Consider the following 16331-nt stretch of genomic DNA (forward strand, 5'->3'; position numbering starts at 1 on the left):
AACTCTTCTTTGGCAGTCGACAAACCAGCCACAGTGATCGGACTCAACTCATGGTGTTACATAGAGAGTGAGGGAGGAGGGGGGAGGGATGAGAAAGAGGGAGAGGAGAAAGTGGGCGAGGAGGAGGATGAGATGCTGCAGTCCCTCAAAAAAAGGAACGGGTTAATTGCTGGTATTGTGATATCTGAGATGCCAGAGGGAGGTCCTTCGACCTCATGGCTTGGTTTTTGCTCTGACATAAACTGTCAACTGTGGGACCTTATATAGACAGGTGTGCCTTTCCAAATCATGTCCAATCAATTGAATTTACCACAGGTGGGCTCCAATCAAGTTGTAGAAACATCTCAAGGATGATCAATGGAAACAGGATGCACCTGAGCTCAATTTCAAGTCTAATAGAAAAGGGTCTGAATACTTATGTAAAAAAGGTATTTCTGTTTTTAATTTTTAATACATTTGCAAACATTTCTAAAAACCTGTTTTCGCTTTGTCATTATGGGATATTGTGTGTAGATTGATGAGGATTTTAAAAAATGTAATCAATTTTAGAATAAGGTTGTAAAGTAACAAAATGTGGAAAAATACTTTCCGAATGCACTGTATGTTGACGACATCACAGTATAGTAAGTACATGAGCGGTAATCACATTTTAGATTCACTTTAGAGAGTTTAGAGGTAAGACAGCAATAATGTTTAGATGGATACAGAAGGCTAAGTTCCTGTAATAAGATTAGCAGTTTTTTTCTCTTTTCTGATGTTATTTAACAACTTTTGCCAAAAGGCACAGGGACACGTTTTCTGTAGGAATAACTTTGGGGGCGCGCCCTAGGCAGAATGTCTGTCTGAACCGATGGTGTATATCGGCTTATGCTTTTCACTGTTCTCACGGCTAGCACTAGCGCTGGGCCATTCGTCTCCTTCATGGTGACTGGATTGATTTGTTTTGTCATTGAGAAACTCGGACAGCCTAAGCAGCGCTGCAGTCAGCCTGGCCCTGACATAATCACTTTCACTGATGCTCTCAGGGGCTGAGGACCTCGGATGTGCGTGTGTGTGTGTGGGGAGGTATGTGTGTGTATGTGTGTAGATGTGTGTGTGTATATGTGCGTGTGTGTGTGTGTGTGTGTGTGTGAGAGAGGAAGAGAGAGTGAATGGAGGAGGTTGTTGGCCATAATTGTATATAATTGTCTTGTGGGTTTGTTTATTGGGGGGTTGTTGCAGGTGTGAATGTTAATTTCTGTTTCGGAGCAGGGTCATTTTTGAAAAGGAATAATTATTTTGCTGAAACTATTTGTTGTAGTTGACATACAGGTGCAGTACTTCAACAGTATTCAACAGCTACTTCATCTACTGTTTTCACTTCTCAGGTCAGGAGGAGGACAGGGAGCAAGAGCAGCAAACAAGACAGAAGTAATCACCAACTCCTGCAAATTAGTGTTTCTCTGTTACTCACAAGCAAACTCACACACACAGACTCAAACACACACCACACAAGCACACACCTTTGCGCGACGCCACACACACACACACACACACACACACACACACACACACACACACCTGACTAATTTCCCATTGTGGAGAAGATATGAATTGGGTAGACTGCCCGCTGAGGTGCCTGTGTAAAATATGTCAAATGAGGGCGGGAGAGAGAAGAGAGTTCGGGAGATCCTATCATTCTACCAAGGTGAGGCTCACATGGAGTTGCGGAGAGATAGAGAGGGAATAGGGAGGTGGGGAGAGATAGGGAGGAGAGGGGGGTGCATTCTGCTTGTTTGGGAATCAGTCGAAGAAATACATTTTTAATTTGGCTGTCAAAGCTGGTGTACCAGCAACATTGGAATATACTTAATTACACAAATGCCTGGAGAGAGAGAGGGAAGAGAGAGGGAGATGAGGGATAGGAGGGTGTGAAAGAGAATGATAGCAAGTTGACATGTAGAGAGAAGGAGAGGTAGCAGAAGGGAAGACAGATGGTAATATCGGGGAAAAGAGTGAACAACACTGGAGAGGTAGACATGGTGAGATGTATACATTAAAAATAGCTAGCTAGCGGGTAGCAACACCGCAGCCACTGCTAGCTGGCCAACTATACCAGCTAGCAGTACTGTAGCAACTAAATACATTTCAACAGAACGATTTGATTAGTGTAAAGTTAGCTAGCTACATAGTTGTCTTGGTATCAAAGACAAAGGTGTAGTATAGAGAAACTATCGAGGTTAGCTAGCAAGGTACATTTTCAAACAGTCAACACCGCAGCCACTGCTAGCTAGCCAACATTACCAGCTAGCAGTACTGTATAATTTTAGTCAATGAGAATTTTGCAAGGTAAGCTTCACCTTCTGAACATTCGAGATGTGTAGTCCACTTGTGTAGCTAGCATGACTGATTTTGTGCTAGCTAGCCAACGTTTAATTACTTCTGCGTTATGAAAGGAACTAGACACGGACATGAATGATCCATTGGTAGTTTGTTGTAACCAAGTATTGGTGCTAAACCGTGTGTTATTGGATGCTAGCATGCTAGTTAGCTATGGCGTCATAGGATATGGTGCCCTGGGCAGTTTTCACAGAAGAATACTGTACCAAGTTAGCTAGCTGAATAAACTAAGTTAGTCTATTCCTGGAAACATTGAACTACTGTAGATTACAGCAATTATAATTTCTAAAGTGGAAGTTGGAAGAGTTGTATTTGAGTGTTTCAGTGAAAGGTTAGTGAGGGAGGCCTCGCTTCCCCAGATGTTTAGTTAATTTAATTCCGATCTCCTTTGCATTAGTGTAGCCTTTTCTGTAGCCTGTCAATCCTTGTTCTCTCCTCTCCGCACAGGCCATACAAACGCCTCACACCGCGTGGCTGCTGCCTCTCTAACCTGGTGGTCCCTGCACGCACGACCCACGTGGAGTTCCAGGTCTCCGGCAGCCTCTGGAACTGCCATTCTGCAGCCAACAAGGCAGAGTTCATCTCAGCTTATGTTACCCTCCAGTCCCTCGACTTCTTGGCGCTGACGGAAACATGGATTACCACAGAAAACACTGCTACTCCTACTGCTCTCTCCTCGTCTGACCATGTGTTCTCGCATACCCCGAGAGCATCTGGTCAGCGGGGCGGTGGCACAGAAATCCTCATCTCTCCCAAGTGGACATTCTTTCTTTCTCCCCTGACCCATCTGTCTATCTCCTCATTTGAATTCCATGCTGTCACAGTCACTAGCCCATTCATGCTTAACATCCTTATCATTTATCGCCCTCCAGGTTCCCTTGGAGAGTTCATCAATGAGCTTGATAAGTTCATCAAACACCTTGATAAGTTCCTGAGGATGGCTCACCCCTCACAGTTCTGGGTGACTTTAACCTCCCTACGTCTACCTTTGACTAATTTCTCTCTGCCTCCTTCTTTCCACTACTCTCCTCTTTTGACCTCACCCTCTCACCGTCTCCCCCTACTCACAAGGCAGGCAATACGTTTGACCTCATCTTTACTAGATGCTGTTCTTCTACTAATCTCACTGCAACTCCCCTCCAAGTCTCCGACCACTACTTTGTATCCTTTTCTCTCTCGCACTCCTCCAACACTACTCACTCTGCCCCTATTCAGATGGTAATGCGCCGTCGCGACCTTCGCTATCTATCTCCTGCTACTCTCTCCTCTTCCATCCTATCATCTCTTCCCTCTGCTCAATCCTTCTCCCTCCAATCTCCTGATTCTGCCTCCTCAACCCTCCTCTCCTCCCTTTCTGCATATTTTGACTCTCTATGTCCCCTATCCTCCCGGCCAGCTCGGTCCTCCACTCCTGCTCCATGGCTTGACAACTCATTGCGAGCTAACAGAACAGGGCTCCGGGCAGCCGAGCGGAAATGGAGGAAAACTAGACTCCCTGCCGACCTGTCATCTTTTCACTCCCTCCTCTCTACATTTTCTTCCTCTGTTTCTGCTGCTAAAGCCACTTTCTACCACTCTAAATGTCAAGCCTCTGCCTCTAACCCTAGGAAGATCTTTGCCACCTTCTCCTCCCTGCTGAATCCTCCTCCTCCCCCTCCCTCCTCCCTCTCTGTGGTTGACGACATCCAATCCTCATTTATTAAGTCAAATGACACCGCTGGTCCTGCTCACACTGCCCTACCCTATGCTTTGACTTCTTTCTCCCCTCTCTCTCCAGACGAAATCTTGCGACTTGTGACGGCCGGCCGCCCAACAACCTGCCCGCTTGACCCTAACGACAAAGCCTATTCCCCCTCAGGAGACTGAAAAGATTTGGCATGGGTCCTCAGATCCTCAAAAAATTATACAGCTGCACCATCGAGAGCATCCTGACTGGTTGCATCACCGCCTGGTATGTCAACTGCTTGGCCTCCGACCGCAAGGCACTACAGAGGGTAGTGCGTACGGCCCAGTACATCACTGGGGCCAAGCTTCCTGCCATCCAGGACCTCTATACCAGGTGGTGTCAGAGGAAGGCCCTCAAAATTGTCAAAGACTCCAGCCACCCTAGTCATAGACTGTTCTCCCTGCTACCGCACGGCAAGCGGTACCGGAGTGCCAAGTCTAGGTCCAAAAGACTTCTCAACAGCTTCTACCCCCAAGCTATAAGTCTCCTGAACAGCTAATCATGGCTACCCGGACTATTTGCACTGCCCCCCCACCCCATCCTTTTTACGCTGCTGCTACTCTGTTAATTATTTATGCATAGTCACTTTAACTCTACCCACATGTACATATTACTTCAACTATCTCAACTAGCCGGTGCCCCTCGCACATTGACTCTGCACCGGTACCCCCTGTATATATAGCCTCCCTACTGTTATTTTATTTTACTTCTGCTCTTTAAACTTTTTTTTGTTGTTGTTTTATTTTTACTTTTTTTGTTAAAAATAAATGCACTGTTGGTTAAGGGCTGTAAGTAAGCATTTCACTGTAATGTCTGCACCTGTTGTATTCGGCGCATGTGACCAATACAATTTGATTTGATTTGATTTGATAACCCCGTCTCTCTTCTCCAGACCATTTCCGGAGACCTTCTCCCTTACCTCACCTCGCTCATCAACTCATCCTTGACCCCTGGCTATGTCCCTTCCGTCTTCAAGAGAGCGAGAGTTGCACCCCTTCTCAAAAAACCTACACTCGATCCCTCTGATGTCAACAACTACAGACCAGCATCCCTTCTTTCTTTTCTCTCCAAAACTCTTGAGCGTGCCGTCTTTAGCCAACTCTCTTGCTATCTCTCTCAGAATGACCTTCTTTATCCAAACCAGTCAGGTTTCAAGACTGGTCATTCAACTGAGACTGCTCTTCTCTGTGTCACGGAGGCTCTCCGCACTGCTAAAGCTAACTCTCTCTCCTCTGCTCTCATCCTTCTAGACCTATCTGCTGCCTTTGATACTGTGAACCATCAGATCCTCCTCTCCACCCTCTCCGAGTTGGGCATCTCCGGCGCGGCTCACTCTTGGATTGCGTCCTACCTCACAGGTCGCTCCTACCAGGTGGCGTGGCGAGAATCTGTCTCCGCACCACGTGCTCTCACCACTGGTGTCCCCCAGGGCTCAGTTCTAGGCCCTCTCCTATTCTCTCTATACACCAATTCACTTGGCTCTGTCATATCCTCACATGGTCTCTCCTATCATTGCTACGCAGACGACACACAATTCATATTCTCCTTTCCCCTTCTGATAACCAGGTGGCGAATCACATCTCTGCATGTCTGGCAGACATATCAGTGTGGATGACGGATCACCACCTCAAGCTGAACCTCGGCAAGACGGAGCTGCTCCTCCTCCCGGGGAAGGACTGGCCGCTCCATGATCTCGCGATCACGGTTGACAACTCTGTTGTGTCCTCCTCCCAGAGTGCAAAGAACCTTGGCGTGACCCTGGACAACACCCTGTCGTTCTCCGCTAACATCAAAGCGGTGACCCGATCCTATAGGTTCATGCTCTACAACATTCGCAGAGTACGACCCTACCTTACACAGGAAGCGGCACAGGTCCTAATCGAGGCACTTGTCATCTCCTGTCTGGATTACTGCAACTCGCTGTTGGCTGGGCTCCCTGCCTGTGCCATTAAACCCCTACAACTAATCCAGAACGCTGCAGCCCGTCTGGTGTTCAAACTTCCCAAGTTCTCTCACGTCACCCCGCTCCTCCACACACTCCACTGGCTTCCAGTTGAAGCCCGCATCTGCTACAAGACCATGGTGCTTGCCTACGGAGCTGTGAGGGGAACGGCACCTCCGTACCTTCAGGCTCTGATCAGTCCCTACACCCAAACGAGGGCATTGGGTTCATCCACCTCTGGCCTGCTGGCCCCCCTACCTCTGCGGAAGCACAGTTCCCGCTCAGCCCAGTCAAAACTGTTTGCTGCTCTGGCACCCCAATGGTGGAACAAGCTCCCTCACGACGCCAGGACAGCGGAGTCACTCACCACCTTCCGGAGACACTTGAAAACCCCACCTCTTTATGGAATACCTGGGATAGGATAAAAGTAATCCTTCTACCCTCCCCCTCCCCCCCAAAAAAAGGCATGCAAACACACACCACACATCCACAGCGTTAACTAGGACCAATAAAACAAGGTAAACTAAGTGTATCTCTAAAAGACTCTGGTCCTCTCTGGCTCCGACTCTTCTTTTCCCTCATCCTCCTTTTCCCTCATCCTCCGTTTTCCCTCCCTCTGTTTCTCTCCCTATGTTTTACTCATCCTCTCCATCCTTTTCACCCTCTGTTTCTCTCCCTATGTTTCTCTCCCTCTGTTTCTCTCCCTCTGTTTCTCTCTCTATGTTTCTCTCCCTATGTTTCTCTCTCTATGTTTCTCTCCCTATGTTTCTCTCCCTATGTTTCTCTCCCTCTGTTTCTCTCCCTATGTTTCTCTCCCTCTGTTTCTCTCCCTCTGTTTCTCTCCCTATGTTTCTCTCCCTCTGTTTCTCTCCCTCTGTTTCTCTCCCTATGTTTCTCTCCCTCTGTTTCTCTCCCTATGTTTCTCTCCCTCTGTTTCTCTCCCTATGTTTCTCTCCTCTGTTTCTTTTTTCTCTCTCTGCTGTTTCTCTCCCTCTGTTTCTCTCCTATGTTTCTCTCCCTATGTTTCTCTCCCTCTGCTTCTCTCCCTCTGCTTCTCTCCCTCTGTTTCTCTCCCTATGTTTCTCTCCCTATGTTTCTCTCCCTCTGTTTCTCTCCCTATGTTTCTCTCCCTCTGTTTCTCTCCCTATGTTTCTCTCCCTCTGTTTCTCTCCCTATGTTTCTCTCCCTCTGTTTCTCTCCCTCTGTTTCTCTCCCTCTGTTTCTCTCTTGTTTCTCTCCCCTATGTTTCTCTCCCTATGTTTCTCTCCCTATGTTTCTCTCCCCTCTGTTTCTCTCCCTATGTTTCTCTCCCTATGTTTCTCTCCCTCTGTTTCTCTCCCTCTGTTTTCTCCTCCTCTCCCTCTGTTTCTCTCCCTATGTTTCTCTCCCTCTGTTTCTCTCCCTCTGTTTCTCTCTCCCTCTGTTTCTCTCCCTCTGTTTCTCTCTCCCCCTGTTTCTCTCCCTCTGTTTCTCTCCCTCTGTTTCTCTCCCTCTGTTTCTCTCTCCCTCTGTTTCTCTCCCTCTGTTTCTCTCCCTGTTTCTCTATGTTTCTCTCCCTCTGTTTCTCTCCCTATGTTTCTCTCCCTCTGTTTCTCTCCCTCTGTTTCTCTCCCTCTGTTTCTCTCCCTATGTTTCTCTCCCTCTGTTTCTCTCCCTATGTTTCTCTCCCTCTGTTTCTCTCCCTATGTTTCTCTCCCTATGTTTCTCTCCCTATGTTTCTCTCCCTCTGTTTCTCTCCCTCTGTTTCTCTCCCTCTGTTTCTCTCCCTCTGTTTCTCTCCCTCTGTTTCTCTCCCTCTGTTTCTCTCCCTCTGTTTCTCTCCCTATGTTTCTCTCCCTCTGTTTCTCTCCCTATGTTTCTCTCCCTCTGTTTCTCTCCCTCTGTTTCTCTCCCTCTGTTTCTCTCCCTCTGTTTCTCTCCCTCTGTTTCTCTCCCTCTGTTTCTCTCCCTATGTTTCTCTCCCTATGTTTCTCTCCCTCTGTTTCTCTCCCTCTGTTTGTGAATTGATTGTTTAATCATCCTCATCAGTGCTGTTTTTCGGCATAAGCAACTTTAGGAAGTCAGTCGGCATAAGCAACTTTAGGAAGTCAGTCAGGGTCTAAACTTACTGTTAGTTAGGATAGTAGAATACACAACGTGCAATTTATACATTTGGTAGTGCATCAGCAGTTTTCCTCTTGTTATATCGGTTACTGACCGTCACTCAATTAGCCCATGCCAGCTAACATTTTATAGATTGCTAGGTAAGTTAGACTAGCCAGCTATCTAAACCTTGTATTCATCATGGCCGAATTACTGACCGGGCACGCAAGGCACGTGCCCAAGGGCCCTGACCTCTAGGGGACCCCAAATGATTTTGTTAGTCACTCTCTCACATATCATATGAACGTTGCATAAGTCATGGCTAAATGTGTAGAATTGCAGGATATTTGCTTTTAAACTACACATGTTTCTCTCAACCCCATGGCAAATGTGTAGAATTGCAGGAAATGAGCTTTAAAAAGGCAACGTTTTCTCTCCGCCCCATGGCACAATGAGTAAAATTGCATTACATTTGTTTTAAAAGGTTCTCTACGCTGCCAAGAGGGGGGACAATAAAATGTTTTGCCCGTGAGGTGGGGGGGCCCCTCAACCAAATCTCGCTTAGGGCCCCCAAAAAGCTAGAAACGGCCCTGATCCTCATCTTCAGGAGACAGACTAGAAATGACTTGGGAGGATGAGTCCAAGAAGGAATTTTTCTGATAGCAACCAAAATAATGAAAATGTAATTGTAAGAGAATAATTAAGTTAGAGATGTGATTACTATATGATTCATTAAAACTGATGAAAAAGTAATAACTTATTCAAATCAGAGAACCTTTATGAGGAAATGAATTGGTGCCCTATTCCCAGTCCTTCCTATATAAGTCCTTAGGCATACCAGCGTATAATGTTTTAAATGGAGTGGTGTTTTTCTCATCTTGTTAAGTTGTGGCTTGGAGCCTTATTGGTGAGAAAAACTATTTCATACCAACTATGGTGACTTATCATTTTACTTCCTCTTAGAGTTAGGAGAATAACTCAGCATCTCTGAGAGAATATCCAGAATATTCATTGGGAACTTTTGATGCATCTACAAGCCTGTCTGACTCCGCCTACTCTCTCACACACACTGGCTCAGACGCAGAGAAATGACATCTGTGTAGACTGTTTGTGTACGCGAGCAAGTATGAGTGTGTGTGTGTGTGTGTGTGTGTGTGTGTGTGTGTGTGTGTGTGTGTGCGCGCATCACAGGCAGTCGGTGGTACCTTAATTGGGGCGGAAGGACTCATAGTAATGGCTGGAATGGAATAAATGGAATGGTATGGTGTTTGATACCATTCCATTCACTCCATCCCAGCCATTATTACGAGCCGTCCTCCCCTCAGCAGCCTCCTGTAGCGTACGTGTGTGTGTGGGTGCATGCATGCATGCGTTTGTGTGTGTTTCCCTCCTCGATCCCAGTACTGAACCAGAGAGACACTCACGTCTTTAAGGCAGCCCATGAAGTTGTTGCTGACGGGTGATCCAGGCAGGTCTGCTGTATTGGGACTCCCCCCTATGTAGAAGAAGTCATCTGAGCCCAACATGGTGTAGTCCTCCTGGGTATAACCAGTAGTGGTCAAAATACCATCCACTGATATGGTCACCTGGTACAGGCACGGCCCAACAGAGACAGGTAGGTAGAGAGGGATAGATAGATGGAGCGAGACAAAAAAAAAGAGAGAAAGAATAGAGGAGTGGAGGAGGGGAAAGGAAAGGAAGAAGTTGGATTAAACACTGGCGGTAGGCGGGGCTGTCCCCTACGGTGTGGCGTTACTTGTTATCGATTGGTCGCGTGGGCGCAGCTCAGAGAGGAGTCGCTCGTGAGTGCAGTTGCTAGGGTTGACCACTGGGACGATGCTGTTTTCACTCTCTAGTAAAGTCTCAAGGGTACGACTAGTTTGTGCAAGTATGAATTGCATATTATTTGACCACTTAACAAACTAGACAACTGACAATATGACCTTGCAGAGTCAACCAACTGACAAACCTCAATGCTTGACTATTCGGTCTGCGTTCCAGTCGAACATAACCTCAATCAAGAGAATCGGGGGATAAAAATAACTTTATTTTAATATTTAAATGCCAAAAGTCATGTCTTTTGTGTGAGGTTACGGGAGCGAGCAACGTCTTTGATCACTGACGGAGCGGAAACTGCCAGACGGAATCAAATGTACACCGCCAGGAGTCTGATGGAGGGGAGATAGCTCCAACTGAGAAAAAAGACATTGTTTTCCTTTCATGGAATGTAAAAGGCATCAACCGTCTGTTTTAAAGCTCCCTGAGGCCCTCTGGGGGAAGATTGTCAGCTTTTGCCAGAAAGGCGCCAGGCGCAAAGACATATTCATTCCCTCTTTCTACAGAATGTTAAGTCCTGGGTCTATTCATTAGTATTACAGAGACACCAGAGTATCCTTCAGTGCAGAGTCACTGAGTTGACCTTAATTTGATTATAGCAGAGTTGAGATGAGAGGGGGACTCTTTATCATGTAACACCAGGCCTCTGACTTAGGGTGGAGAAGAAAATCAGATATGAAGTCTGTCCAATTGAAGTTCCTATGCAGTGCGAATAGCTAAAAATACCCAATTTGCCTTGTAATGGACTTATACACTGAGTATACTACCATATCCGTTCAAAGACACTTAAATATTTTGTCTTGCCCATTCACCCTCTGAATGACACACATACACAATCCATGTCTCAATTGTCTCAAGGCTTAGAAATCCTTCTTTAACCGGTCTCCTCCCCTTCATCTACACTGATTGAAGTGAATTTAACAAGTGACATCATTAAGGGATCATAGTTTTCACATGGGTTCACCTGGTCAGTCTATGTCATGGACAGAGCAGGTGTTCTTAATGTTTTGTATACTCAGTGTATATTAGATGTGTTGTTTATAATTGAATGTACAACCATGACGCGTTTTAATCTAATCATGAAGGCGGGGAATAATGTTGAAGATCAAAGTCTTCTCTGATAATATCTGTTTTGTTGACTGAGGAACATTGTGAATGTGTTTGCCGTGGGTTGTGTGGAAACAGAGCAGTGTGTTGCCAAATGACTTGATTTGGTTTGGTTTTTACAGTCTGATACCAATTGATAGTGTAATTATACTAATAGTCCTGGCTAGAGTCCCTACTATGCTCTCCAATCTTTAATATGACATCTGTTGGTACCACACACAAACCAACAGCCATGCTCTGGGTTACTGTGAATAACATTACATTCCACAGTACAAATAGTTAATATTCGGTATATGGGTGGGACTTACTATTCTCCAATCCAGTGATATTTGGCTGTTTGGAGGGGGTAGAAAACAGGTGATTCTTTTATTCTGTATTTTCTCTTAATACAGTACCTGTATGTTGATTTTGATGAGCTATTGAAATGTGTTTTGTTGACACTTACAAATGTCCTCCATTTTCGATCAACTCACAGTACATTGTGTTCTTTAGAACATTTTTGGTCAAAAGATTTCTTTAGCAATGATTAATTCACCTGTCAAATACTTTAAACAGCTTCATATAGATAAATCAACCTTGACAACTGACGATTGACTGCTTTATAATAAAATGTTTCCCTAATCACAGTCAATAACAGACAAGTTGAGTACCAAACTTGGAATACCAACTAAGCTAAAACTCTATGACCATTCACCTTTTCTAATTTCAGCAACACCTCCAGCAACACCTCACACAATACCTATACAAATATGCCTGAGTTAAAAGTGAAAACAGTGCCGTAACCATGGTACCTTGTTCTTTTGAGGTCCTGAAAAGAACCCTGACAACAACTGCACTCCAAAGGTCTCGTCCCCAGCTAAGCGCTCTGCTATTCCTTTTTTTGTGTGGTTGTTTTCGTTTTTTGAAGTACTTCCCTCAAAACAGGGCAACCCATTTTTATGTCTGCTGTCACTACTTGAGGAAAATATATAGAGGCCAGTTTTGGTTGTGCTTATAGGAGATGTGGAAGAGGTGGTGGTGGAGGCAGAGGTGGGAACATCCCTGGTCATCCTGGGGGGCAGGGCTGTCAATATGTTTGCCTGAGGGCCACTTCTCTGGAGGGGGAGGGGTCCTGTGGGGGGGAAGAGACTGAGGGTAGAGGAAGGTCAACGTTACTGCATCTACCGGCTATAAGTCTTTAGAGAAGCAGCCACGACTGGCCCAAGTGATTCCAAGTACAAGTGATCGCAACACACGCTAATCAAAACCGGGGATCCATTGCATTCCAAGTTCTCGATCCACTCACTCTCATAACACAACCTCTTCTTGGCTGCTAGAGTCCATAAAATTGGGGGCAATCCACGGAACTCTGTTTGAACCCCTTTCTATGACAGAATAAGATACCAACTGCAGCAGTTAAGTCACAGTTGGCAGCGGGCCCTGTGTGTTTAGCTGTGTGGTGGTTGGTGGTTGGTGATACAGCGCTACGCTAGCCTGGCACTGGGTCCAGTATTTAACATCATTAGCGGGCCATTAATGGAGGGAGTGTCAGCCAGCTGCCAGCCACCTGTGAGGATTCCAACTGAAAGAGGGAAAATGGGAGATTAGCACTGGTTTTGGGCCCCATCCCTCTCTCTCTCTCTCTCTCTCTCTCTCTCCCTACCTCCCTTCGTTCTGCCTGCCCTTCTATATTCCGAGCCTCTCAGATCACCCATTGACACACATTGATACAAGAAATAGTAACAAGAAGTAATTTCACTGTAGTCTTCATTCAACTACCTTTTCAAAAATACTAAGTGCCCTCCTGGCAATCTACTTACATTTACTATGCTGCTAATTGTTCAAATTTGGTTATCCCCATTTGTCCAGGTGGCAAGATAATGAGTTGAATCAGGTGATCTGGCTTTTGCAAAAGTCTGAAGAATATGAATCTTTCCATGGACTTGAGCAAGATAATAAAATGTCCAATGACCAAAACGAAGAACATGGCTAATAATCAAGGGAGTGTCTAGGGCGTATTGGGAGTGCTACCGTACTCTAGTGAGTTAGGTATGGCCTCAGTCTTCAGCCCCACTGAATAGTGTTGTCTGGCATGATGTTGCTGGTGGTTGCATCATCTTCCACCGGCCGTCATCATTCACTGGCCTGAGACTAAATGGTGATGATAACATCACAGCTCGCCGCTGGTTCAAAGTCCTTAGTTGCCTCAGATGCCCCTGAACCAGACAGTAGGATGGGGAAGCTTGAGAAACAACAGCCCCACAATGTCTGCCTAAACTGTATAACACATTTGACTTCAAGCTTTTTTGTATTATTTCATTATTTGATAAATAATCCAACTTTAAAATACGACTAGAGAGAATATGCCTGGATATTGCTCTTGTTTTTTGTTTTGTTTTTGTATTTCCAACACAAAAACACTTGGAAGGATTGTGTTGTACATAGGTAGCATTTTTTATGGAATCCAACAGCTCTTTCCTACACAGTGCAGTCAGCCCCTTTCTTTACCTGACCTAAAAAGAGATGGAACAGTCAACACTGTCACCATCACAAGCTGGACTCACCACCTGTGCAACCTCTCTCTTTCTCTCTCTCTCTCTCTCTTTCTCTCTCTCTCTCTCTCTCTGACAGGCAAACACACACATGCCGCACATGAAAACACACACACAATTTCAATCTTTGAAAGGGTAGACTGTGAGCTGACTACCCATAATGAAAGTCATAATAGGAGTCTTTGTTGTACTTTATGTAAAACCTTGTTAGGATAAAATCATATTGACGTTTTAAACAAGAATGAAACAAGCCCATTAGACGAATGGCGCGCCAATCAAAGTCAGCTCAACTTCTCAAAGTGCTGCCAAACATCCAATTAGGGTGGCTAACACTCCACTTTACCTTGAACAAGGCCCAAGGCTTTTGTGCTGACACCAGCATTACATGGTAAAGCCTGTTTATACTGTATATCACAGGTGGACTGAATCATGTCTTAATGGCTTATGGGCTACAAGCCCTGATATTGGAGGCTTAGGGGCACGCTTTAGAGGTAACACCTGGCACGGCACCAGACAGGATGTCAGGATGTGTCAAGGCAACAGTGACTACAAGGTAATACCACCAATGTTTCATTGAGAAGAAAGCAATGGGCTAAGGACGAGAGAGAAAAAGGTTTCTGAAGGGTTTTATTGGCTCTTTCTCTACCGCTTTCCTCTCTGTCAACATTAAAGGATTGGATCCAGATTATAGCCAATGACAATCCATTATACTGTAGGTATGTCAGAGAACCAAACTTTTTTAAAGGTATATTCTATAATCCGTGAATACATACTGTATGATCAGCTTTCCTAATGCTGGAATTGAGAAGGAAAGCATCCATTGAGGACAGTGCAGAATCAGCTAAGCCATTTTCACAGAGCTGCACCATAAGCTAGAAGCCCTTGCTCTTTTACCAATGATTTCTGAAAATGCAGACAATGCACTTTGTGTACTCTTAAAACGGGTGGAATGGAGTGGGTCGCTATAGTGTAATTGAGTAAGAACAGATACTCTGATGCTCTCAACCCAGAGGTAATGCATTTAGATTAAGGCGTACTTGCTTTTACACAGAAAGTTTCCTTTTAAAGCAATAATATTACATATTTTGCGATTTTACATCTAAAATAGACTAGCCATAGTGAATTATACACCCTCTTGGAGTGGTGCAATGTTTAGTGTAGTTATCCTACTTAAACTGTGTTGACTTCAATGTTGATTCTCTTGAAAAGTGTGCAAGGATATCATTCAGGGTGTGATATCATGCTTAAATTTCCTCACGTATCCTATTATATTGCAGAAGACATTGGAAATGGATCTGGGAGATATAGTGAAAGGGTGCATCCTGAGGTTTGTGATGGTGGGAAATTACCTGCTTTCCATTTAAATTGCTCAGCCAGTGTATTTATTTACATACTGTAACATGTAAAAGAAATGAAACTGGTTGGCATGCAGAAAAGGATTGAAGGACTCTGGGTAAGCAAGTAAAAACAGGACACATCCACAACTATATCGTTACTGCATGAAGCATGATATAGGACAGTGGTTGGCAACCTTTGTTTCAGCCCAGCTGTAACATGCCCTTAACTATTTAACTACCATTGCTGTCAATTTGATGATTTGAGGATCAGTAGAATATGTGTATGCGTGCTGGACTGGAACCAATGTATGCCCACCCTGCAAGCTAGATAAGACCGATAAATATGTCATCCAGATATGAATTTGTGATTTGATTCTGGGTTGCAGATGATGCTGCAAAATGTCACCCGCTTTTGGTAAAAGTTTCCATCTTGTTGTCACTGGACCAAAGTAACACATATGGGTAGAAATTGAGCACCTTGTCAACCCTAGAGATAATTATACCATACTGATGTATTGGAACCAGGGCAATTCCTGTTCCTCTTTTATTTACATTTAAAAATGCTTTGACAGCTCATTCCTTCTCATGCCAAACTAACTGTGCTCCTCAGCACCGAATATATTATATATAACCTCCTCAATAACACTATAGTAATGCTGCAACCCGCCATTCCATTTAATCTGACAATAGACTAAGCGCTATGTAATTGATTCCCATTACTCAACCGCAATTCCCCTTATAAAACAAAGCATGCAGTTCCAGCTTCGTAAGTATCTAGCCTGCGAATCAAAGGAATGGGGAGACATAAATCCTAACGCGGTTGATACACAGTGTTTTGTTATGCCTCTTTGCAGCGTAGCCGGGTCTTTTGATCGGCACATTGTGTGGCATTCTAAACTGGCTGTAATGACCTGCTGTGAGGACATTGTTCTGAGGACAAATCGGAGTGCTGTCCGATCCATTTCTTAGTATCGTTTCAAACTGGAAAATTAACGCTACATGCGGCTGTTTACGTAACGTTTATTCCAAAAAAGCAATATCTTATTGTACATTATATCACATTGAGATGCCAAAAAGCATCCTGCTATTTTCTAATCCGATGGTATAATCAGTATTTCATATTTTGTAGGCCAGCAATGAAGTAATTTAATGAGGGTAGGAAGCTATATAGAGGTAGAGGATTAAATTAATGTTAGTCTACTATCTAGCTGAGAATTTGGTACAAACCCCTTTCTGGCAAGCACGCACACACACACACACACAAAAGAGAGAGCGACAGAGAGACAGAGACAGAGAAAGAGAGAGAGAGAGAGAGAGAGAGAGAGAGAGAGAGAGAGAGAGAGAGAGAGAGAGAGACAGAGAGAGAGAGAGAGAGAGAGAGAGAGAGAGAG

The 16331-nt window shown here is 44.8% G+C and overlaps 1 protein-coding gene across 1 annotated transcript in view; it reads right to left on the reverse strand.

Annotated features, from left to right (window-relative positions):
• Positions 1 to 16331, reverse strand: part of LOC121554278 (neurexin-2-like) — a 591334-nt gene that overhangs the window by 71833 nt on the left and 503170 nt on the right. Inside the window, exon 8 of the mRNA XM_041867756.2 lies at positions 9554 to 9715. Coding sequence (XP_041723690.2) covers positions 9554 to 9715 — 162 coding nt within the window. The remainder of the gene's footprint in view (positions 1 to 9553; positions 9716 to 16331) is intronic.

The sequence above is a fragment of the Coregonus clupeaformis genome, chromosome 39, assembly GCF_020615455.1.
Source record: "Coregonus clupeaformis isolate EN_2021a chromosome 39, ASM2061545v1, whole genome shotgun sequence".
NCBI lineage: Eukaryota > Metazoa > Chordata > Actinopteri > Salmoniformes > Salmonidae > Coregonus > Coregonus clupeaformis.